Source organism: Thunnus thynnus, chromosome 19, assembly GCF_963924715.1.
Source record: "Thunnus thynnus chromosome 19, fThuThy2.1, whole genome shotgun sequence".
NCBI classification, from domain to species: domain Eukaryota; kingdom Metazoa; phylum Chordata; class Actinopteri; order Scombriformes; family Scombridae; genus Thunnus; species Thunnus thynnus.
The window spans coordinates 15027983-15051924 of record NC_089535.1 but is presented as its reverse complement, the minus strand read 5'-3'; the positions used below and the strand labels follow the sequence as shown (position 1 = coordinate 15051924).

General features: G+C 40.5%; 1 protein-coding gene across 1 annotated transcript; it reads left to right on the top strand.

Moving 5' to 3' along the window:
- Positions 1-23942, top strand: ermp1 (endoplasmic reticulum metallopeptidase 1). Its single transcript, XM_067575093.1, has 15 exons — positions 1-484; positions 3538-3842; positions 5659-5786; positions 5972-6077; positions 6636-6782; positions 6921-7013; positions 9398-9610; positions 9808-10028; positions 13839-14013; positions 15138-15328; positions 15451-15603; positions 15861-16063; positions 16176-16291; positions 16971-17134; positions 18648-23942. Exons 1-15 carry the CDS (start codon positions 210-212, stop codon positions 18822-18824), a joined length of 2667 nt encoding a protein of 888 aa, XP_067431194.1. The 5' UTR covers positions 1-209; the 3' UTR covers positions 18825-23942.

Below are 23942 nucleotides of genomic sequence, written 5' to 3'. Positions count from 1 at the left end.
TGTTTGCTGCTTACATGGCAGTATCTCCTCCTGCACTGCTGCCGTTTTATTTTACATTTTCTTCATGCGCCTCGGCTCTACGTCAGTTCATTCTGAAGTTTGTCCCTCAGCGCGATCCGTCGGTCTGGAAAAAAAAAGAAAAAAAAAAAAAAGCGACGCCTGAGAGCGACGCTTGCGGAGGTTGCAGCTGATGTACCGCTGGCTCGAAAATGGAGAGCGACACCACTGTCAGGAGAATAAAACAATTCGGGACACAGAATTGTGTAGCGGAAGATAACGACGGCTCCCGGGACCTGTGCGGGAATAACGGCTACAGCAGTGACGCGAAGAGGAAGCCCGAAGTGAGCCTGTACTTGCTGCGGGAAGGGCTCGCTGCTTCCCTGGTGTCTGTGTTTATTTTGGTGCTGTGGGGACTCGTTCATTTGTCGTTACAGCAGCTCGTCATTGGAAAGCCGACCGGCGAGTTCAACGCAGTGAGAGCCAGGTGAGTTTAGATAACTGTACCGTACATGTTGGCTAACGGTCTTGAGAGCAGAGCCCCGGCTAACCTTTCCTCTAGTTTGGCAACAGACCCGCCTAGAAACCACTACCGGGTGTCCCCTCCACCTCCACCTCCCAGGTAACCTGCAGGGCTGACAGGTGTTTCAGCCGCGTGTGTAACAGCAGCCTCTAGCACTCATCTGCTAACGATGCAGCCTCCAGCAAATCAAGATCTCCAGTACAGAAACCAGTTAAATGACACCGAGAGACACGAACGGACATTATTATTCATTTAAAGTCGACAAACAAACGTGTAAAATACTAAAAATAAATAAACAAATAAATAAATGAAACGGACCTTTGGAAGGTAAGGTAACACAATACATACGTTTATTTGAATAATACATTTCATACAAAAAAACAATTAAAACGCCTTACACAATGCTTTTAAACATCAAACAAGAAAGGCATCAAAAGACACTGAAACACAAATTAAAAGGACATGGAACCAAGATAAAAACATAAAAACAAAGATATACAAGTATTTAAAAAGAAAACTAATCTATAGGATTGGACCGTCAATCATTTCAGTCATTTCACAAAACTAAAATGGTAAAAGCCTACTAGAAACTCACTGTAAACACAACTGTTGGATCTCCAGTCATATATATAATCAATTGCTTAAGTTAATTTTGTTAATATCAAGGAAAAATGACACTTGTGAGCATTTCCTGTTTGTCTTTGATTTATATAATTATAAACTGAATATCTTTGGATTGTGAACCCTTTGAAGGGAGACAAGCCAACTCATGCTCTGGGAACTTGTGATGCGTGGGCATTTTTCACTAGTTTCTGACACTGTATAAACTAAAAGATGAATTGATTATTCACAAAAAATAATCGTCAATTGCTGCCCTACTCAAATTTTGAAAATCAGCTGTTCTGTAAAAGTTCATCTATGTCATCTCACAGGTTGAGGAAACTCAAGATCAAGGTTGCAAAGCTGTTGAAAACAGAGAAGTCACAAAAAGAAAAGACACTTAATAAAAAAAATTGAAAACCCACTTTGAAACACCAGCCTAAACTAAACCACACTATTTTCAACCAAACACATGTTCAGTGTTAAAATGATAAAAAATGCTAAAACATGCATAAAACAACCACTCAGCCACACAGAGCAGCAGCTTTTCTTTATCAGAGCAGGAGAGACGGTCAGGGATTATGGCATTGAATCTGAGGTCAGCAGGGCTGTGGTTGAGCTCTTGAAAGTGCTGGGTGGTGGTGGGATTTGCCATCATTTGGCTGGTTTCTCCATAAATGAGTCAGGCATGCTGCATTTGAACTGATTAGGGCTCTGAGCTTCTTTGGTCACAATCATGGCTTTCATGAGTCCATGCCCTGCAAATCCAGATTTGAGTTATGAGCATAAAACGGTGCCTCAGAGGCTGGAGTAAAGAATGAGAGAAAGCAGCGGTCTTCAAAGTCATCTGCTGCCACTTTGTCATTTCTAGAGAAATGACATACAGGGGAGGACACGGTGATTTAGGAGTCTAAAGCAAAAGAAAAAGGGGGGGAAAACAATACATTAGCTGTTTTTAATCCCTCGTTGTAACATCTGGACTACAACACATGGCTTCACCCACCACGGTTTCAGGGCAGATATTATTCTCTCACCACTTCTAAAGATAATTTATTGGTGGCTCCAAGCATCAGCTATCACAGCAGCTCCTCTGCTGGTGTGGGCAGCGGAGCTAACATTGGCGTTTTCATGAGCAGCTGCAGCAAACACGACCAGCAGCTGCTTTTTTTAAAGAAAATTTCGGGAGGAAAAGCATCTGTTTTTCTTTTTTTTTCTCCTGTTGCACTCTGGAATCTTCACAGACATTTTAGATTTATTTCCTGTTCTTCTCTTAAGGGAGCCTGTGCAGTGGCGATAAGATAAGGTAGATAGATAAGGTCAAAGTAAAACATGGCACACTATAACCTAAGTCATGGCAGTGGGTAAACTCCAGGACTCAGCTTACATAACAATGGCAGGTTGTATCCTGTTTGTTTTTAAAGATAAATGTATTTGAAATGAATGAAAAATATGTTCATTTTACTTCTAATCCTAAATCCTAACCTCAGGACATGCATCATGTGTTTATGAAGTTGCTCCACTTTCTCCTTAAAACATTTGGTGTTACTTGTAACCACTGATTTATTTTTTTCATTCATCTTTTGGTTCTTAGAAAATAGTGAACAAGGCCTGTTTAGAGTTTTCTAGAAAGCAAGTTAAAGTATTCAAACAGTTTTGTTTCTGACCAAACAGTCAGAAACAAAAAGATAATCAACTGACTTGTCATAGAAGACAAAATAAAGCTGCACGTTTTTTACATTTTAGAAGTCGGAAACAACTTTAAAAATGACTCATGATGTTTAATCGAGTATCAAGTTGATGATTAATTTTCTGTCAGCCGCTTAGTTAATTAATCAATAGTCAATGGAATTAAAGCAGAAGTTCCTCCATAGACAATGTGTGTCTTTTTGGAGCCATCAATAAAACTGTCAAATTAAACAATATGTTCTCGCGTTGCCAACACATGTAAAGTCGAATTCAAACTTAGTATCGGTCAAAACATGCAGGACTGGACTTGAACTTGGTTTCACTTCACCTGTTGATGCATCTGATAGATATTTAGAAGAGCTGGTATTAGGTTTATTTGTCAGGAATGATGCAAAAAAACCCCATTGTAACGGGTTAAAATAACATAAAACAGATGTATAGGATTTCTAGCTGAGGCTTGTGATTTTATCAGCAGGTTCACCACATATTCAGGAAATGTAACTTGTGAAACCTAATGGTGGTTTCAAGAGGAAATATATGAACTGTGACCACACCTAGATACATACAATGATTAATTGTCTTTTACAATAACATTGAACTGCAGTGTAATTATTAATATACTCTGTGATGTTGTGATGGAACAAGTAGGCTTGGTTTACTGCCACAAAGAGTGAACAACACCACAATATTCTCTGTCTCTCTCCTCACTCCTGCCTCACTTCACAATCCAGACGACACTTAGAGCAGATCACCAGCGTCGGCCCTCGGCCAGTGGGCAGCCAGGAGAATGAAGTACTGACAGTGGGCTACTTGTTGGAGCAGATTGAGAACATCCGGGTTGAGACCGCAGCGGGCGCCCATCAGCTCACAGTGGACGTGCAGCGACCCACTGGCACTTTCTCTATTGACTTTCTTGGAGGCTTCACCAGCTTCTATGACCGTGTCACTAACATCGCTGTCAGGCTGGAGCCCAAGGGTGGGGCGCAGCATCTCATGCTGGCCAACTGCCACTTTGACACAGTGGCCAACAGTCCAGGTATTAAAGCTTTCCTCCTTCTCTTGAACAAAGCAGCCTCTTCTCTTTGTGAGCTCTTACTGAAACCAGTGAAAGTGAGTGAGCTTGCTAATTAAAAAGGTGTATAGAAGAACCGGTGTAGCTAGCATGCATCTTGCATGTCGGTACATGCCACCGTGTGCCACATTTCAACAACAACTTCTGTATATTTTATCTAATCTTTTTTTAATTTCAACTTCTCAAATATGCTGTTTCAACCCCTCAAAACCCTGCAAGTCTGTGCACTCTCATGATCGGTTTGTTTGTTGTGGAGGTTGTTGTGCAAAAGTGATGAGTGATTTGTAGACCTTGCCCTTCAGGATGCTATAAGGAAACATTTCAAGCAGTGGAAAATGTTACTGATCTGAAGAGCAGTTTACAGCAACTTTCTTTGTTTTTTTTAATATTTCCTATTAACATTTATAACCATCACACCCTCACAAATACTGCAGCTCTTGTCTTCATAGTGTATAGAAGTCTTTGGTTTCCAATATGCAAGTCCTCAAGTGTTTTTATGATCATAATGCCTTCACTTGTGTCCCATGTTGTGCACCATAGTCATGTGGACTGCATTTAAACAGCCATAACGAGCCAATCCAGAAAGTGAGGATCTAAAATCCTCCTTGTAAATGATTTAAAAACTAGTCGCATTGTGCTTTAACAGGAATCTGCTTAGAGCGATCAGGTGATCATATCTAGACTGCGCAGTAGTAACGGTGTTTGTTGATGATAGGCAGCACACTGCTGTGCCTAGTCTAACCCTCCTTGTTTGGTTTTAATTCAGTTTTTTTTTCTCCACACCCTAGAGCCTGTTGGAGGGACACACACACACACGTTTGCACACACAGCGTCACCGGCAAAAGGAAATTGATTCAAGGGGTGTGGATCGGGAAGATACACATACATTTCCATGTCCACTGCTGCCTGCCAACCTTTTGATTTTCGGAAATATAAACACTTGTTCATGTAAAAATAGTTCTGAAAAAAAAAAGAATAAAGAGGCATTGTCTCGCACATATTTTTGCACATAGATCAGCACCTGTATTGATAATCGTACCTATAATTCCTTTTTCCAAGCACAGGTGAACTCGAGATTTGATTTTTGTACATGCCGTCCCCTGGGCTCCCACACTGCTTTTCGGGGACAAGGATTAATATGTCTCTCACATAAGTGGCAGTGACAGCGGTATCAGCAGCATGAACGGTGCCTAGACAGACAGCGAACGAGCCTGCACCTCCACCTCATGATCACATTCAATCCAGAAAGCCGGAGCACATGATGTCTCAGTTTCGCTCTCTGATCTTTGGGTCATTTTTTTTTTTTTTTTTTCTTCTTCTTTGAATTCACTCTCAGCAAATTGTGTTCCTCACCGCGAACCTGTCTAATCTTTCTGCATCACATGCCTTGTTCACATGCTCTTTTTTTCTTTCCCTCTCACTGTTACCCATTTTTCCTTTCTGCTCTCACCATCATAGTGGGAGCTGGATCTTTACCAGGTCGTCGCATTCTTCACATGTTTGCACACACGGCCTGCTCAGCACATTTCCACGTGTTTGCAAATGTGTGTTCAGAGTTATGTGCACTCTCATATGTATTTATTTTATATCTCACACACTGAGCCACAGGGTCAGGAAACGTAGGCGATGTATGGGTATGACTACATGATTCATGTACATGCCAGGCCAAGCCAAACTTTTCTTGCCTGATGCGAATGTGAATGGAGACAAAGAGCTCAGCATTGTGCAGGTTTTTTGGTATTTTTGACACACATACAGTACACTGGTTTCCTTGTTTTAGGTGCCAGTGATGATGCAGTGAGCTGTGCAGTAATGCTGGAAGTCCTCCATTCTCTGGCCAACCAGTCTACTCCTCTTCACCATGGTGTTATCTTCCTCTTTAATGGAGCTGAGGAAAATATCCTGCAGGTAAAATGAAGTACTAAGACCACATATTTTACATTTTGGATGTTAGACTATCTTGTCCACAGCACTTTGGATTGTCATTTAATTATAAAACTTCTCCTCTCTTTTTGCTTTCCTTATTTTTTTCTGTTACATTCTCTCTCAATAACTCTTTCTCTCTCTTTTTTTCTTTTCCATCTCTCTCTCAGGCCAGTCATGGTTTCATTACTCAGCATCCATGGGCCAAACAGGTGAGAGCCTTCATTAACTTGGAGGCTGCAGGTGTTGGCGGCAAGGAGGTTGTTTTCCAGACAGGTACTGTACCATTTATTGTAAGTTTGACAAACGGGTGTGGTTTTTTTAGTTTGTGGGCTTTTCCTCTGGTTTGCTTCCTCTGTTGTATGTACAGCCTCTTGACAATATTTCCTTCCTCTATGATTGGAAAGCTTGCAAATAAGGAGTGTATGAAGTTGATACCGTTGCTGTTGGAGTACTCAGAATCACTATCAAGTTTTGCATTACAGACTTACAGTATCTGCCCTTGTTCTGACCATTTATCTTCTGGCTGGCTGCCACCATTCAGTATCCATGGATTGCTAACAGCCTGATTATGGTTCCTGAGCTGCCTGTTACGTTGTATTTGTATTTTAGGCATTATCTGATACTCTTAACAACTGATGTGTGCAACACATTAAACAAGCTACAAATGCCTACATTCCCAAAAACCACAAACGACTAGTGGTAAACACTGCAAAGGACAGATTCATAAAACCCTGTTGATATATCTTTGTTGACAGAGTGATTATTTGATGTAACAAAACTGAGGAAACTGAGACATCTGTCAAGCAGCTTTTCCTTCCTGTTCCCCGACAGGTCCAGAGAACCCATGGCTAGTTCAGGCCTACGTTCATGCAGCAAAACACCCCTTCGCCTCTGTGGTCGGCCAGGAGGTCTTTCAGAGCGGCATCATCCCGTCTGACACCGACTTCCGCATTTACAGGGACTTTGGTAACATCCCAGGTAAAGAAATACAGAGTATCCAGATGAGCACCCACACAGAAAGTCTGATATGAAGCAAACATGCTTTCATTTAGTGTCTTTTTCTCCCTTCTTTTTTATGTTTTTATCTTATTCTATATATATGTTCTTTTCTTACAGGCATTGATCTGGCTTTCATTGAGAACGGTTTCATCTACCACACCAAGTATGACACTGCCGACAGAATCCTGACAGACTCGATACAGAGAGCCGGTATGCAAAAACCCACACATTCATCCACTCATACTTAAGCAAATAGATTCAGAAGCTGGTAGCTGATGGGTGCATCTGTCTGTCATAATCAGAACAGTCTCTGCAGCAGAAGACTGGCGTGGTTTAAGTGACTGCCAACGCAGTTTTTCTGTCACAAACACATGCAGTGCATTTCTGCTTTATCCTCCAGCCTCCCTTTTCAGACTAGTCAGCACTTTGCTAATCTCATTATTTCCCTGAGAGTTACAAGATGCGCACACACATACATGCTGTACATACCAGCCACAGATATTAACTGTTGCACTTGTACTTGTTTACCTCGTGCATCTGCGTTGCTGAATCATTTTGCTTTACTTAGCAGAGAATCCAGTCAGTCAGCACTAAAAACCTGAGACAGTTGGCATCTTTCTTCTCCCTCAGCAGCTACTGGACAATCCCCCTCCTCTTTCTTCTGTACACAGCAACTCGCTGTGAAAGGCATGAATTATTAGAGAGCGAGATTTCAGAGCTCCCTCCGTAGAACGAACGTATTTTTAGTCTGTAAAGAAGGAGGCAGAACAGTTTTGTAAGGCGGAGAGTAGATATAGTACAGGGAAGATACACCGGTAGCTCTGCTCTGTTGTTGCCTGTGATGGACATAGCAAATTTGTTTCTAACCTGGTTATTGAAAGTCTCCCTCCACTCAAAAATGTGTTCTGCTCATTGTTACTTCAGTCGAATGTTGGAGCTTCACTGTGCAGAGTTTGACACTAGAAGGCTGTCATCTCATTCTTCATTCCTCGCATTTTCCATCTGCTGAAAGGGGAAAGTTTCTCTGTGCTCATTGAAAATCTGACTCAGATTAAGGGGTGGGCTTCTGAGCATGGTTTGTGACATCACAACTAGTTTAGAGGCTGATCGTGGTCCAGTATGCAATATATATAAATAGAGAGATAGAAACTTGAAGCATCCAGGGGGAGAAATCTTTTGTCTAGCCGTTAAACTTTTGAAAAGAACAATATTTGCATATTGAAAAAAAAAAAAAAAAAATCAAATGTAGCCTAAATCTATCTGTAAAGATGATAAATAAGAGAACGACAGTATAACAATTTCAAGGAATAAAACTATGTCATATGATTTTTCTGAATGAATCTTAAAATAATTTTGATCAGGGTAGTTGTGGGTAAATCTCAAAGCAGAATCATCTTGCTAAGCAGTGAACCCTACACGAACAAGTAGAAGTTGTACTCTCACTTGTTTACACTGACAACACAGAGCCTACCAGGCGGAAGAACAATGGAGCTTTGTCTCGCCTGTGTGTGTGTGTGTATGTGTGTGTGTGTGTGTGTGTGTGTGTGTGTGTGTGTGTGCGTGCGTGCTGTTAACTGTGCAGACTTACAGGCAGCAATACATAAAAGAAACTTCGCCTCAGGCCACAATAACCCATGGAGCGACCTTTCACTGATCCTTCCTGTAGCCAGTTTTCTGTGCCTCCACATTCAACATCATGATTGTAACCAATCGTGTATGTGTCCAATATACTGGTGTGCAACTGTTGTGTAACAATGAGAGGCCGTTTAGGGCATAAATCAGACTTGCTCATACACACACACACACACTACCATACTTTCACACACACTGCTGTTTGGACCATGAATCATGTTTACTCACACACACTGTACACCACTGTATTCTCTTTTTACTACGCTATCATTCTGACTCACACACATCATCACACACTAATTGTGCATGTAAGACAGAATAATGGTGTGTATTAAAAAAAAAAGAATTAATGAGGATATTAGTGGCCTGAAATGTCTCTCATACATCTATTTATATACTGTAAACTAATAGAAAACATTTTTATCTAATTTCATTTAAATTGTCGGTGATGTAACTGACGATTGAAGAGCGAGATTGTAAGACTCAATACACAGCAGCAGCGCATCATTTTCTAGTGTGTACTGTACCTTTTTTTTGTTTAATAATTGACGTGGTGGTGTGTGCTCGTGGTTTTATTGCCACAAAAAATACAGTCTAGGTGATCATATAGGAACAATAAAGGCCATTACCTCGGTACAGTCTGTTCCTGCTGGTCAGAAGGTTTAGTGAGTCAACAATAAACTCTGTCTACCGCATGTGATGCGTCAGCTGTGTAAAGCATGGTCCTTTTTTGTCATTTTCACATTCAGTCATATCAACAGTTTCCTTCTTTTGATTGAGCAAGAAGTATTACAAATGTTGGAAGAACCCCAATAGAGTAATTAAATATTTATTTTTATAGTTTGTCCATTTCCTTGAATTCCAGCCAGTCCAGGTTTTAAGTCAGGATCAGGCCTTTGTACCTTTTTATTACCTGTAATGTGTTATATTTCATCATTGACCTCCTCACTTCCTGTCTCTAGGCGACAACATCCTGGCGGTCCTGAAGTACCTGGTAATGTCAGAGAAGTTGGCCGATTCCTCAGAGTACCGTCATGGCAACATGGTATTTTTTGACCTGTTAGGGGTAGTCGTGGTGGCTTACCCAGCGCGCGTTGGCACGATCCTCAACTACATGGTGGCTACAGCAACCTTCCTCTATTTGGCCAAGAAAGCCTCACTGCCTGGCAATGGGGGTAGGTCACAATTTCCTGTGGTGGATGCATGTTATGCCATTTCCTCTACTGGATGTGTGTGTTTTGTCTGTCCCTGTTTGTGAATTATATAAGTATTTTGTAATGATAGTCTAGTCCAAAATGTTAAGATTGATTTTATTTTTCTATGGAAGGGGTTTGGTCAGCTGTTCATGCGGGTTCATCTCCATCTCTCTCAGGTGGTCGCTATGTGCGAGACTTGGCCTGTGCCACAGGTGTAGCAGTGCTGAGCTGGTTCATCACCCTGCTGTCGGTGCTGATCGTAGCTCTGCTCGTCACTCTGCTTGGCCGCTCCATGTTTTGGTACAACCACTTTTACGCCTCCATCTGCCTGTACGGAGCTGCCTCCACTGGAAAGATGATCCTCGTACATACACTGGCCAAGAACCTTTACTACGGGGTGAGAGAGTTTATAACGTAATTTACATGTCTTTTTACTTTGAACGGTAACTATAAAGGGCAGATAATGTGCAGAATCATTGGTGTTGGTGAAGCTGACTGTAAATAAAATGGAAATATTTTACTGCACAGAGAAGTAAAGCTGAAAGGGAGGTGTGTTTGAGAATATAATGAATTACAAATACAAGTTTAACACATAGGTTTTATAGTTATGTGTTTTTGTGCAAAGCTGAACGGGAAGATGATTTTGTATAACCATAAGTCTAGGCCATAAGGTAAGTGTTGAAATATTTGCTGCGTTGAAGCGGAAAGAATGTTGACCAGCTGGATTCAGATTAATATCTCAAACGATACGTCTTGTTCCATGAAATTTGTTTTCACGTTTGAGAGTTTTATCTGACCAGAGTGTGGACTGTTTAGTTTAGTTTAGTTCAGTATAATCAAATGAGTTTTAATTCTCTTTCTCATTCCTGCTTTGTATATACAATAGAGGTCGCATTATTTCCTAGAGCCTAACATCTCATGATGACTCGCTCAGCTCACAGTTGATGTAGACTAAAGTGCAGAGATGAGAAAGCAGACAGTTCCTCTTCCTCCATGGTGATTACAGAACGACTCTTTGTGTGTGTGTGTGCGTGTGTGTGTGTATAAACCGGTAGAGATTTTTGACAGGCAGTTAACTGTCAATCACGTGTACACACAGCTGAGAGCCGACTGACCTGTCTCGCTTTGTTTTTTGATAGTTTGCGCAGGAAGGAGTAGGAGTAGGTTTTCCATCTATCAGCAGATGGCATCTGTGCCTGCTAATAGTCCTAAGTCCTGAATCTTGTATTGCTTGAAGTATTATTGACATCAAGATGTTCTTTGGTAAACTTTTTTAGGAGCAAGTAGTTGCAGTTCAGCTTGCTTATAATGAGCATGTACCTGAGGTTCAAACTATCACAGAAAGTTGATTTTCATCTGGAGCTGCAGCTAACCACATTATGAACTCTGGCTTATCGTGGCCAGATTCCAGAAAGGACACAATCTAACCTTTGTCCCAGACTACATGGCTTCATCTCCAATGAAACAAAATCTCTATTGAAACACCAGTAAACTGTAACTGTGGCCTCATTTTTTAATGGTATTTTGTTGACAAAAGAGTAGGATAGGACTGGCAAGTTCTGTTTAAAAGAGAAAACTAACAAAGAAATCATTAGTCCTTAAAGAAGATCAAATAAAAGATGTCTGCCTGAGAACTCTTTTTTTTTTTTAAATTTCTTGGCTTGTAGTCATTTACATTTTGGTATTCTGGTTTAAATAAACTCTGAGTCACGTAACACTAAAATCTGAACTTCTTTGCCCACAAAAGGTCGAGATACACAGAGAGACTTGAATTAGAAACTCTTATCTCAGTGTTTTTTTAGTCTCACATCAATCAAGACCAGAACCTGCTGTACAAAGCTCACCACAGACACAGGGGATGTATTTGCATTTGCACTGATGCAAGACCATACACTGCTGCTTACATTTGTTATGTATGTGTGTGTGTGTGTGTGTGTGTGTGTGTGTGTGTGTTTGTAAGGGCTTTCTATGTAATAGCTGTTGAGAAATCATTCAACCAAAATGTGGCAATGTGAGAAAAGAGCCGGGCGAGTGCCTCTCAGCGAAGCTGAAATCTTGATGTTCATTTTAATTGAAGAATACTCCGCCTTGTGCACTTGTGGAATGTTATGCTTTGTAACGATACAGTGGTACTTGAAAGTTTGTGAACTCTTGAGAATTTTCTCTATTTCTGCATAAATGTGACCTAAAATGTGATCAGATTTTCACACAAGTCCTAAAACCACATAAAGGTAACCCAATTAAACAAATGAGCCAAAAACATCAAACTTATTCATTTAATTATCAGGGAAAATGATCTAATCTTACATATCTGTGTGAGGCAAAAGTATGTGAACCCTTGCTTTCAGTAACTGGTGTGACCCTCCTTTTGAAGCAATAACTTCAACCAAACGTTTCCGGAAACTGTTTATCAGCCCTGCACATCGGCTTGGAGGAATTTTAGCCCATTCGTCCTCACAGAACAGTCTCAACTCAGGGATGTTGGTGGGTTTCCTTGCATGAACTGCCTGCTTCAGGTCCTTCCACAGCATTTCTATAAGATTAAAATCAGGACTTTAACACGGCCATTTGAAAACATTCACTTTCTTCTGCTTTAACCATTCTTTGGTAGGACGACTTCTGTGTTTAGGGTCGTCGTCTTGCTGCATGACCACTTTCTGTTTAGCTTCAGTTCACAAATGGATACCTTGATATGTTCCTGTAGAGTTTGCTGGTACAACTCAGAACTCATAGCTCCATCAATGATTGCAAGGTGTGGTCCAGATGCAGCAAAGCAACCCAAACCATGATACTGTTACCACCATGTTTCACAGATGGGATAAGGTTCTCATGCTGGAATTCAGTGTTTGCTCGTTGCCAAATAGAACGCTTCTCATTCAAGCCAAAAAGTTCGATTTAGGTCTCATCCATCCACAGAACATTATTCCAACAGCCTTCTGGCTTATCCATGTGGTCTTGATCAAACTGTAGACGGCAGCATGTTCTTTTTGGAGAGAAGTGGCTTTCTCCTTGCAACTCTGCCATGCACACCGTTGATGTTCAATGTTCTCCTGATGGTGGACTCATGAACATCAACTGTAGCCACTGCAAGAGAGGCCTTTAGTTTCCTAGACGTTACCCTGGGGTCCCTTGTGGCCTCCCGGACTATTACTCGCATGCTCTTGGTGTGATTTTTGTTGGTCAACCACTCCTGGGTAGGGTAACAATAGTGCTGATTGTCCTCGATCTGCCTGACAGTCGCCTGGTGGAGTCTAAACTCATTAGAAATGGTTTTGAAAATCTTTCCAGCCTGGTGAGCATCAACAACTCCTCTTCTAAGGTCATCAGAAATCTCCTTTTTTCGAGCCACTTCCGACACACTTCCACAAACCTGTGTTGTAAAGCTGAGACTTTAATAGTGAAGACCCAGATTTCTCTTCTTTAAATAAGGCAGGGCCTCCCAGACTCACCTCTAATTGTCATCCCATTGATTGAAACACCCAATTCTAATTTCCCCTTCAAATTAATTCATAATCCTAGAGGTTCACATACTTTTGCCACACACAAATATGTAACATTGGATAATTTTCCTCAATAAATAAATGAATGAGTATAAGGTTTTTGTCTCATTTTTTTAATTGATGTCTCTTTATCCAGTTTTAGGACTTGCATGGAAATCTGCTCACATTTTACGTCATGTTTATGCAGAAATAGAGTAAATTCTAAAAAGTTCACAAACTTTCAAGCACCATTGTATATTACAACAGCCTCTCTATCAGCGTACAGTAATACACACAGAAAATCAAGCCAGTGAATTTCTCTTGCAGTAGTTTTTTTTTTCAGTTTTGTGTTCCTTTTATTATTTACAGTTAGTTTCAGAATACAATAGTAGCCTCAGTGAGGAGTTTCTATTGTAGGAACAAGGAGGAACCAGGTGATAACATTGATTCTTTGGTCCTATTTATCTTTTATCCTCATCAGTTCTAAATAAATGATGGTGTACATTGTTATTTTCTTCAAAGAGAAGCCAGTAAAATTATTTGTCATGCATATCTGAGTTTATATAAGAAGTATATAAACTCATGGACAGTTGGATCTCTATTTAAATGAGACAAAACTGAGAGGGAGATTAGGATGGAATAAAAACAACAGATGTAATAACCTGAACATAATCTATTCATGTATGCATATTCCCCATATGTTGAGCTGTTGTGTGTTCTCCATGCAGGGTGTCCGTCTGGTGGAGCTTGGTGATCTCTACTTTGACGTGAGCTTGCTGCTGTGGTGCTGCAGCCTGGTGTGGTTGACCCAACGGGGCCTGTGTTCAGCCTACGTACCCATGCTAATGGTGGCCTTCCCCCTGGCCACCAGACTGCTGCTAGCCAAGGAATTTAAACACAGAGGTAGACACTCAACCTCAACTCAACTTTATTTACAATGAACATTTATTGATCAGTAAATTATAAGAACTAGAAATTGGGACACATGTTTACACTGGTTGTCTTCATATTAATTACTACTTTCTGATATAACCAGAACAAAGAGATGAAAGTATTATTACTCCAAACCTGATTCTCAAAACCTTCTCTGAAGTTAGAGCAACTAGATGATTTTATTCATGGCACCGTAGTTTTAGAAACTGGGATTTGCTCTGTTGAAGGGCAGCAGTTAGATAAATCTGTAGCTAATTACTAGGCATAAACTAAGGTTAACTCTCCGCTATTGTCTAATTCTACCAGACCTGAGCCAATTTCAGACACGCATCGCATGATGTAAGGCCAATTTTATATGCTGGCCTCAAATACAAGTAAACGCCCGGATCAGTTTTATATTAAAATCGTACTAGGTTGGACCTAGTAACATTTCTGTAACACGGCAACACAAGATTAAATACATGCAGTAAGATTATAATGCATGTCCTGTTCTACCTAATTAAGAAAACTGTAGTTAATTTCTCGCCAGGCTATCATCTTTTATGCACAAAGAAAATAAAATCAGTTCAATAAACCACAAAACAATGTGAAATATACAGTTCTAAGCTGTTAAAGAGATTCCTCTCATGTTAGATAGGTTTCTAATTTTTTTTCCCCTTGGGGTGCAGAGAAAGAGTTAAAAACAAAACAAAAAAACAACCCTCTTACAACCATAATAATAATCAGACCAGTTGTCTCACTCTTTGTATTTAAAAATATCGTCCATACCAACGACTTGAAATTATGAATATCTAGCAAAATGCTTTACATACAACATGTGAGCAAATAGGAATTAATTACTTAAGCTTTAAAATAGTTTTTTTTTTTAATTCCACCTGTGCTGTTGCCTGTGAGAGAACTGATAACACTCTTCCCTCTACTAAAGTTACATATTCCGTGTCTGTGAAAAGGGCTTTACTGCAAACCAACACTGTTTGATTGGGTTGAAGATGGATTGTCGTACTGTAGCTGTGGGACAGCCAGAAGTTGATAGTCTGATCTCAGGATGATTCAGTGTTGGTCTGATGAACAATAAGCGCTCTGTCTTTGTGCAGGAGCGTCAGTGAAGTACAGTATGCTCTATCTGTTGGGTCTGGCGTTGCCATATATCCACTTCATGTTCCTCATCTGGGTGGTATTTGAGATTTTCACACCCATCATGGGGCGCAGCGGCACAGAGATACCCCCAGAGGTGGTCCTGGCCTCCCTCGTCACCCTGGCAACCATTTTCCTCTCCTCTTTTTTTGTAAGTGTTCCTACATCATGTATAACAATGAAGAAAACTTGGCAAAGCCGGTGGTAATTTCAGAAAGACTGCTGTGTAGATTGTTTATCCAGTAACATATTGTATTTTCTTTTCTGTCTCAGCTTCATTTCATCTATTTGGTACGGAGCACTAAGTGGATCCTGGCGGGTCTGGGCTCAGTTTTCATCATCATGTTCCTGTTGGTGTCCTGCAGCTTCTTCTTTCCTTATTCAGGCAATCCAGACAGCCCACGGCCAAAACGAGTCTTCCTGCAGGTTAAAATTCACAACACACACACAGAAGCACAAACATGTTCACATAAACATATGAGTTTATTGTATTTCGCTCTTAGAAAATTTTATCTCTTATACATTTACTTTTTCTTCTTGGAAAGGATGGGACAAAAAAGTCTGAGCATTTCTCTTTAAGAAATTGTAATAATTACATAAAAATGTCATATTGAAAGTAAGAAATAGAAGGAAAGGAAGTGTATATTTATTTATATTTTTGCATGTTTCATCCACCCCTGCAGCATACGACACGGACCTTCCACAATCTGCAGGGCCAGGTGGAGAATCGAGACTCGGGTCTTTGGATCAACAGTTTTGACTACACAGCCATACAGCACATCACACCCCACATCCCCGAGATCAACGACAGTGTTCGCACCAGCTGCCGTGAGGACAGACCCTTCTGCGGTTACCCCTGGTTCCTGCCAGTGAAGTTCCTCAGCAAGTCAGTAACGCAGACTTGTAGCTCTTTGTTTAACAGTGTCACTTCCTGCATCTTTGCTGTATAAAGGCTGCTTCTTTTTTATAATTTATATCATATTTTGGTGTATTTGTAGGAAGAACTGGTACCTTCCTGCTCCAGAAGTGTCTCCCAGCTCTCCGGTGGAGTTCAGCCTGCTGTCCAAAGAGGAGACCAGCTGGGGAACAATCAAAATGACGTTTAATGTCAAAGGTCAGGAGCACTTTGTGTTGACAGCGAATTAGAGAAGTTTCCTTTTGAAGAGTTGCAGGCAGAGATACGAGACAAAATCAAAAAATGTTGACTTTGTGACTTCAGATTGGACTTGAGCCATATGACCAGTACGGTGATGCATTATTTTGAAGAGCTTACAATCAGCGTTGAGATTATGAATTCAGAGAATGTTCTCGAACAACAGGTTGACATTTTTAAACTACATTGAATTATTGAGATTGAAAGTTCATTTGTGATCTTGGAAATAGTAACACGATCTTACCGCTGGGTCCATTTAGGAGGTTTGGATCACATCACATAAGTAGATGGAGTTTATCCAGTTGTCATGGAAATGTCCAACTTTCCATTTTTCTGGGCACTTTCAGGACTTTCTCAGCTTGTCCGTGTTGGCTTTAAAAAGATTCAGAAAATTTGGAAATTTGAATACCTACATTTTCATGACAACTGGGCAAACTCCATCTGCTGAGGAAGATTGCATGATACAATCAAAAGCTCCAGAACGGCTACATTGAATTAGAGGAAGAAGTCATTCAAATATGATATCATGAAATATAAATAATACATTCATTTTCCTCTTTCTCTCAGCTCAACTGTCCGATCTGGTTGCATTAGTCTACATGTATGTGCATGTTAATGTGTGTTTTGCTGTCCTGTGCAGGCCCTAGCCACATGTCCCTGTACCTGATGCCTCACCGAGGAGCCAGCCTCTCCACCTGGTCCTTCGGTGACGGGACGCCCCAGTTTGACCTGAGTGGAGAATATTTTGTTTTCTATTCCCACGGCCTCGATGCCCCAACGTGGACCTTCTGGTTTGAAATACAGGTACTGTCTGCAGCTAAAAGGGACCTTCTGCACTTGTTTTCCTTATTAACATTTCATATCCCTGCTCTGTTGTGTATATTCTTCATGTGAATTATTTATCCTCTTAAACTCCCCAAGGACGCTGGTGTCCTTGGCCATCGTTACTGTCCTTCAGAGGCTGTAGTGGAATCAGTTTTAAAGCTAGAGTGAAGATACTGGTATCATGAAACTAGACCTAAGGCATCCATTGGTACCAACCATGTCATTCTAGCTTGTCGGGAAAGGGGCTAAATAATGCTCCAAAGTTAGGCTAAATTTTGGCAAGGGAAAAACTGGCATGGCCATTTTCACAGGGGTCCCTTGACTTCTAACTTCAAGATATCTGAATGAAAATGTGTTCTATGGTTACCCATAAGTCTCCCCTTTAAAGATAAGCCCATTTTATGCTAATCCCATGCAGTTTTGGGCAAAAACCATGCAGTTTTTTGCATGCAGTATAAATGTGTTATTTTCGCCTATTCTAAAACTGGTGTATTTGAATATTTCTACATACTGGGATCTCTAAACAGTCTTGGAATTGCATAAATTTGGTATTATCACAGCATGAATTTTTCTATGGTGTTCATCAAGGTCTTGGTGTCTTAACCGCTTCCACTCCCTGAGGATGCCGGTGTCCGTGGTTGACATGTGTCGGGCTCAGTTTTAAAGCTACAGTGAAGATAGTGGTATCATATGAAACTAGGTGACCTAAGGAATCCATTAGCACCAACCATGTCATGCTAATCCCATGCAGTTTTGGGCAAAAACCATACAGTTTTTTGCACGCAGTATAAATATGTTGTTTTCGCCTATTCTAACAATGGTGTATTTTGGAGGGATTTTTGACCATTTTTATAATTTCTCAAATGGTCAAAAGTGGTTAAATTTTGCACAAAATCTATGTAACAAATGGTATCAATCCAAAAATTGCTGCAACAATTTATGAGACATAATTGAGCATGACAATGGCCATAATATACTTCTGTCATAATGTCCTAAGCCCTCATACACTCAACTGATCTTTTTTCAGTGTAAAATCTTGAACGTATCCCTCAAAAAATTGTGGATTTGTTGTAACTTGTGAATTTAGGCCTATGGTCCTGGCCACATTAATATATACTGTCGGTCATCAGTTACTGCAGTGCCTTTGACATCTTGGAATCCAGACAGATGTCTGTCTTTCAGACCTTCTTTTCATTCCTGACATTTCTGGGTTTCTGTGATGCCTGCAGGAGATTAGATCCTGCCAGAACACAGCTGGACCGTGTTTGAGTGCAAAGCATTGTTGTCATGAGACAACAATGCTTTGCAATTGCATGAGAGCATGCCCCTCTCAGGGTTTAGATGAACACCTTAAAGACTCTTAGGATAAAAAACATGCAGCATATAAGCTAAAGACGATGTGATCTTTCTAAGGGACTGGAAACTGCTAGTTCTGGTCCTCTCACATCTCAAATGATGTATATAGTCATGGTTTTCTCTCTCTGTTCGTCAGCCTCCCAGAGACCCGGACCCATCAGGCCCTGAGGGAATAATCTCGGTCGCCATCTCCTCTCACTATTTCTTCGGGGAAGACCAGAGGACTGCTCAGCTGGAGGAGATCCTCCGCAGGTTCCCCACGTGGGCTTTTCCTTCGTCTTGGGTCAGTACGTACGACATGTACCGATACTGAGGTCAGCACACACCGCAGAGGCTGACGCTGAGGAGAGCCGAGGGCCGCAAGGGGGCCCCCCCCCCCCCAAGACAGACAGACAGACAGACAGAAGAGATTTCAAGGGACAATACCGAGAACCGGCCCTGCTGCCTTTTCACTCTGACACAAATACGCACAACAACACACACTCACACACGCTGCCTCCCAGCCTGCCTGAGAGACCCCCATCACTGTGTCAGTAGGCTTAGTACTGTAGCTAACCAAGCAGGAAGACACGTTGAGGCATACCGGAGTTAAGCTGACCAGCTTACAGACTGACTAACTCACCGACCGACGCACCGGCCACTACAAGCCTCGTGCTCACTCCTGGGTTACAGAAACAAAGGGGTTAATTTTCTTCTTTTTTTTTGTACTCAATCTTTCGTGCCTTTGCTTTACTCACTCCCATCTCACTCCCCCTCCCCGCTTTCTCTCTCTCTCTCTCGCTGACTTCCTCCCCCGTCGTTCTTCCTCTCTCATGCTAACACTTTTCCTGAATGAATAACGTCGCATGACTACCTCTCCCTGCTCTCTCTTTCATCAGCAAACCACTCGGGCCGTTCTCAAACTAGATGTTTCTCCGGCTTCCTCTGCAAAAATAACACCACCACTATCTGCACTGTAGTTGTAGTGGAATACCGACGGATCTGCTCGGGAGGGGAAACAAAGAATGGCTTTTGTTTGACCCCCTCTTCTGACTTTAACTGGAAACTTTGACACTTTGAAAGTCACCTTTTTTTTTGTCAACACCACTTGTTGTATTATGAGCAGATAGTTTTTGTACTAGCTAATCAGTTAACTGTGAAGTTGCTCATCATGATTCCTCACTAAGACCATTGATTTGCAGCACATATGCACACATGCTCCTGTGTTTCGTTGAGGAATGCCAACAATCTGCTGTGATGGTCAGTGATGCAAATGCAGAAAACTGTGCCTGTAAAATTGAAAAAAGCTGGCTAAAATCAAAATGTCAAGGTGTCCGTTTTAAAAGGAATAATTTTCCTGAAGATAGTAAGATTTTTGCTCAAAGGGCAATAAGGTCTTTTCTTAAGGCGTTCGTCCTGACGTATTCGGGCAAACCCGATGTGTTTCTTTCAAAGCTTGACAACACCAGAACTGGGAAACAAAAGACTTGTGGCACTCGAAACGTCCTGCGATTTAAAACGATTCCCCGAGCCTTGAGGGTGAACGGGCGGGAAACCAGCAATGCAAATCCACACCCATTAACAAGCGTCAGTGTCCAACACTTTAACGAGAAGCAGAGCGAGCTGACGATTATCTACGTTCACTGTTACTGTAATAGCGTTTGGATCTGTGCTGTGAGCTGTCTCCAGCAGCACCAAGGAATATCTTTTTTTTTTTTTTTTTTTTTTTTTTTCTGGTAATGAATGAAAATGATCCGGTTCACATGACTCTACATGTTGGCTGCAGATGGAGAGAAGTTAATCAGACTTTGATGCGTTTAGAATCAATTGAATCGAACCACTAAAACAAAACAGGAAATAGCATGTGTGTAGCTACATGTGAAATTTATCCTGATCAATTAGCAAAATAGATTTTTTAAAATTCAATTTATATATATAAAAAAACAGCTAACGTCATTAAATTCCCTTTTATGGGTCCATAATTACCAAGAAGCATGTAAGAAATATGTAATTTTATACTAATTATATGGAAAATACATTGTTTTTAATTGGTTTACTTCCATTTAATTCCAACTGATATTAGTTACATTATTCTACAGGCAAGCCATGTAACACATATGGAGAAAAAGGTTTCTAATAATCAATGGATTAATATTTTCATGGGTTTAGATTGAGCTTAAATTCCTATTTTCCTGATAATTAGCACCACATTACATAGTCCTCTTCAAGATGTTATTAAGTTGCTGAGCCATAGCATAATATGCTGCCATTTACATGCAGATAGTTTTAGGATAAGATCTGAAACGCTGCTGTAGAGAAGAATGAGAAAGCGATGCTACAGATAACAAGGAGAATCCAAGCTAACGTGTCGCTGCACTTTGCTTAAGTTCTGACTTCACTTCTCTCTTCTCTTCAGTTGTCCTGAACTACATACATTATATCTAAAGAATGTAAAACTAGGAGTCGATGCTGCTGAGGACAGCTTATAGTCTTAGCTGTCGTCCACTAATTTTTTCTGGTGCATGTTGCTAATATCTCACTCATCTCATGTGAAGCTGCTGCAGAGCTCGAGTATCGCAGCCCACAGTCCAGTTAGTCTGACCTGTTTCTACACGTGTCCGCTTCACATAAATGGACCCCATTGTTACAGTCAGTGTCACCACTACCTCTATAATGATCAAACTTAGAGATAACCGTTATTAATGATCTTGCAAAGACTGGTTTAAATGTTATAGTTGGAAAGATTTAGCTATTATATATGAGGTTGAAGAGCGTGAGAGATTACTTTTGATGGTCTATAAAGCATGTTTGTTTGAGGGCTACCTCTCTTATAGTTAAAGAGGTCTGCTTCTGTAGTGTTTGATAGATGAATCGCATCGCTGTGCATCCAAATAAAAAAAAACATCTGGATGACCGTCCCCCTCCCTACCTTCAGTCCCCACACACTGATGAATTCCATTAAAACACAAAAAACAATGTCACACAGTTGCTTGCTGGCATTTTGACCCCTTTATATGATCAAAGGTGGGATCAGGTTGTAAAAGGTGGGATTTTTTTTTTTTTTTTTTTTGCACTTGGGAAATCAACTGAGCAAAAATGATTGTCTCTTGTTCATTTTGTGTTACACCCGGCAACGCGTCCCCCCCTGTGATCCATGTCGTCTGCTTCAGTCACACAAAAACGAGAAACGCCGACCTGAAGGAGGCCTTAAAGTTTCGCTTCCAAAGAGACACACAAAATGTTTACTGTGTAACGCGGACACAAACATCTCAGTGGTCTTAACGCTACCAAGTGCCGCAACTGTGCAGACTTTGTATGTACAGTCAGTCGTCGTCTGTCGGAAATCACAGCCTTCAGTAGCACTCAGCAATTTGAAAACAGATTGTCCTTCTATGCTCTTTCTTTTTATGCATGAAGTGTCACACGGGAAATCACAGCGGATTTAAAATCAAGTTGGTGGGTTGTAGCCAAAAGAGCCCGATGATTTGAGATGAGTTGAAGAAAACAATATTTCAACCATAAAAGTTCCTCTCGGCGGCCAACATGGACGAGAAGTCTGTAAAGAGTTAAGAAAAAATGGAAGTTTGAACCGTCCATCTACTGAGGAAGATCGTGTGATTCGATCAAAAGCTCCAGAGTGAGATTGTTTTGTCAAAAGTCAGCTGACTGCAGTATAAAGACATGTCTGGATTCAAAGAGCAAAAAACTAAGTATACAAGACATCTGCTGTTATAAACATAACCTATATTATTATAAGAGTAAAGAAATTAAAGTCTATTGGTTGGCGTCTACAATTTGATTTGTGTATCTTACGACTATGAACAGAGACTCTCATCCCTGATGGAAAAATACTCAACAGTAGTTGGCAGTAATGTAAATCGGTTAAAACATCAGTACGGTCCTTTTTAATATATTCAGTAAACTCCTGCCTCTGTACGTCTGTGCTGCTCCACAGCTGTTAGTGATGGAGTCAACGTGAACGGCAGCAGATACAGAAACACTATTAGATCGCCTCGCTGGTTCTCCTCCGAGGTTTCAACTGGCATTTTTATTGTGTTTTGTAGTCCATCAGTAGAAGGTAATGGTTAATTAATTAACAGGGTTGTCGATAGAGCAGGAACTGATGTGTTGTTTCTCTTCAGGCTGAATCAGACATGAACCTCATGGTTTTAACCTTGTCTGGAAAGGAAAATCAGTCTTTCCTTTTTACTGAAGAAAAGTGATCAGAGCGTCTGAAATGTTTGTTTTGTCCTGGAAGTACCTGAAAAGAAGAAACTGACATCACAGTTAAGTCATGTGTGTCTGAGTTTGTGATCTGAATCTGTTTTATTGAAAGAGCTTCAGTTGATATTCAGAGCGTCTATGGGAGAAAAAGCTTTATTAACAAATGTAAATTAATATTTTTCTAATAATCTGTTGTAAAGTTGAATCGTCTTTGATTTTTGTTGGAAACTGATGGAAAACAAAGAAATGGAAAAAAAAGAGTTTTGTGTAGTAAACTTTAAAAAAATGTCTTCAGCTTGTTCATATGTGGTAGATATTATAGGATTTTTTTGTTTATAGTTATAACAGTAAGTGAGATGATAGTCGATGAATAACAAAAGGTGTGTTTGTTTTTGATAAAAGCATAGGAGGGAGTGCTGTAAATGTGGGACGGAGCGGGGAGATGTATGATGCAAAGCTGTGAAATGGCTCATCCTACACGGTTGGTGCTCCCACTGTGTTTTCACCGAGCGCTGCTACAGAGCTTAACGTAGAAGAAAAAAAAACAAACTCCTTTTTAGGATACAGTGAGTTTAAGTTGTGACAGAATCTAACGTATTAATGTAAATCCGTTTAGACCGAGAAGCCGACCAAGCACTGCTGTGTTTGGACGCAGCTTCGTCTTCATCACAGTTAACACTCAGTCAAGGAACAAAAATAAAATCTTAACAAAGATTTTAAGCGTCCACACACAAATATCCATATCAGCTTGAGAAATAAACTGTAACAGAAATATATTCTGGGATACACGTTGAAATGTCTTAATGCTTGTTGTTGATGGATGTCTCTTTTTTTTTTTTTTTAATGTCATACTGTATTTGTTTCGTTAGTGACCTGAACTGTGTGTTTGTCAGACATCTTCACCCATGCCTCTTTTCATAACTGTTATTTCAATTTTTGTTCTAAAAGTTAAATTAAGATGTGTTTTTAAACAAGACTGATCATTTTGTCCTTTTTTTTGTGATTGATTTGACACTTTGAACTGCTGTTTTGCTTCTTTTTTTAAAAAAAAAAACAAACAACTGCATATTTGTCTTTTAGTTGGGATTAATTGATTGATACTTGGGATTATTGGGATTGATCTGGTTAACAGGGTATCCATTTATTGAATGGACGGGATGATTTTTACATTATGCAAAAAGCTTGAATTAAACTAGCACTTACAACAATTAAAAAAATGCTTATTATG

Bases quoted from the DNA above. Each gene is read 5' to 3' on its own strand.
- ermp1 (XM_067575093.1), top strand. From the start codon at position 210: ATGGAGAGCGACACCACTGTCAGGAGAATAAAACAATTCGGGACACAG. The intron at 485-3,537 runs GTGAGTTTAGAT...TTCACAATCCAG, and splicing joins TTCAACGCAGTGAGAGCCAG to ACGACACTTAGAGCAGATCA. The intron at 15,329-15,450 runs GTAAGTGTTCCT...TTTCTGTCTCAG, and splicing joins TTTTCCTCTCCTCTTTTTTT to CTTCATTTCATCTATTTGGT.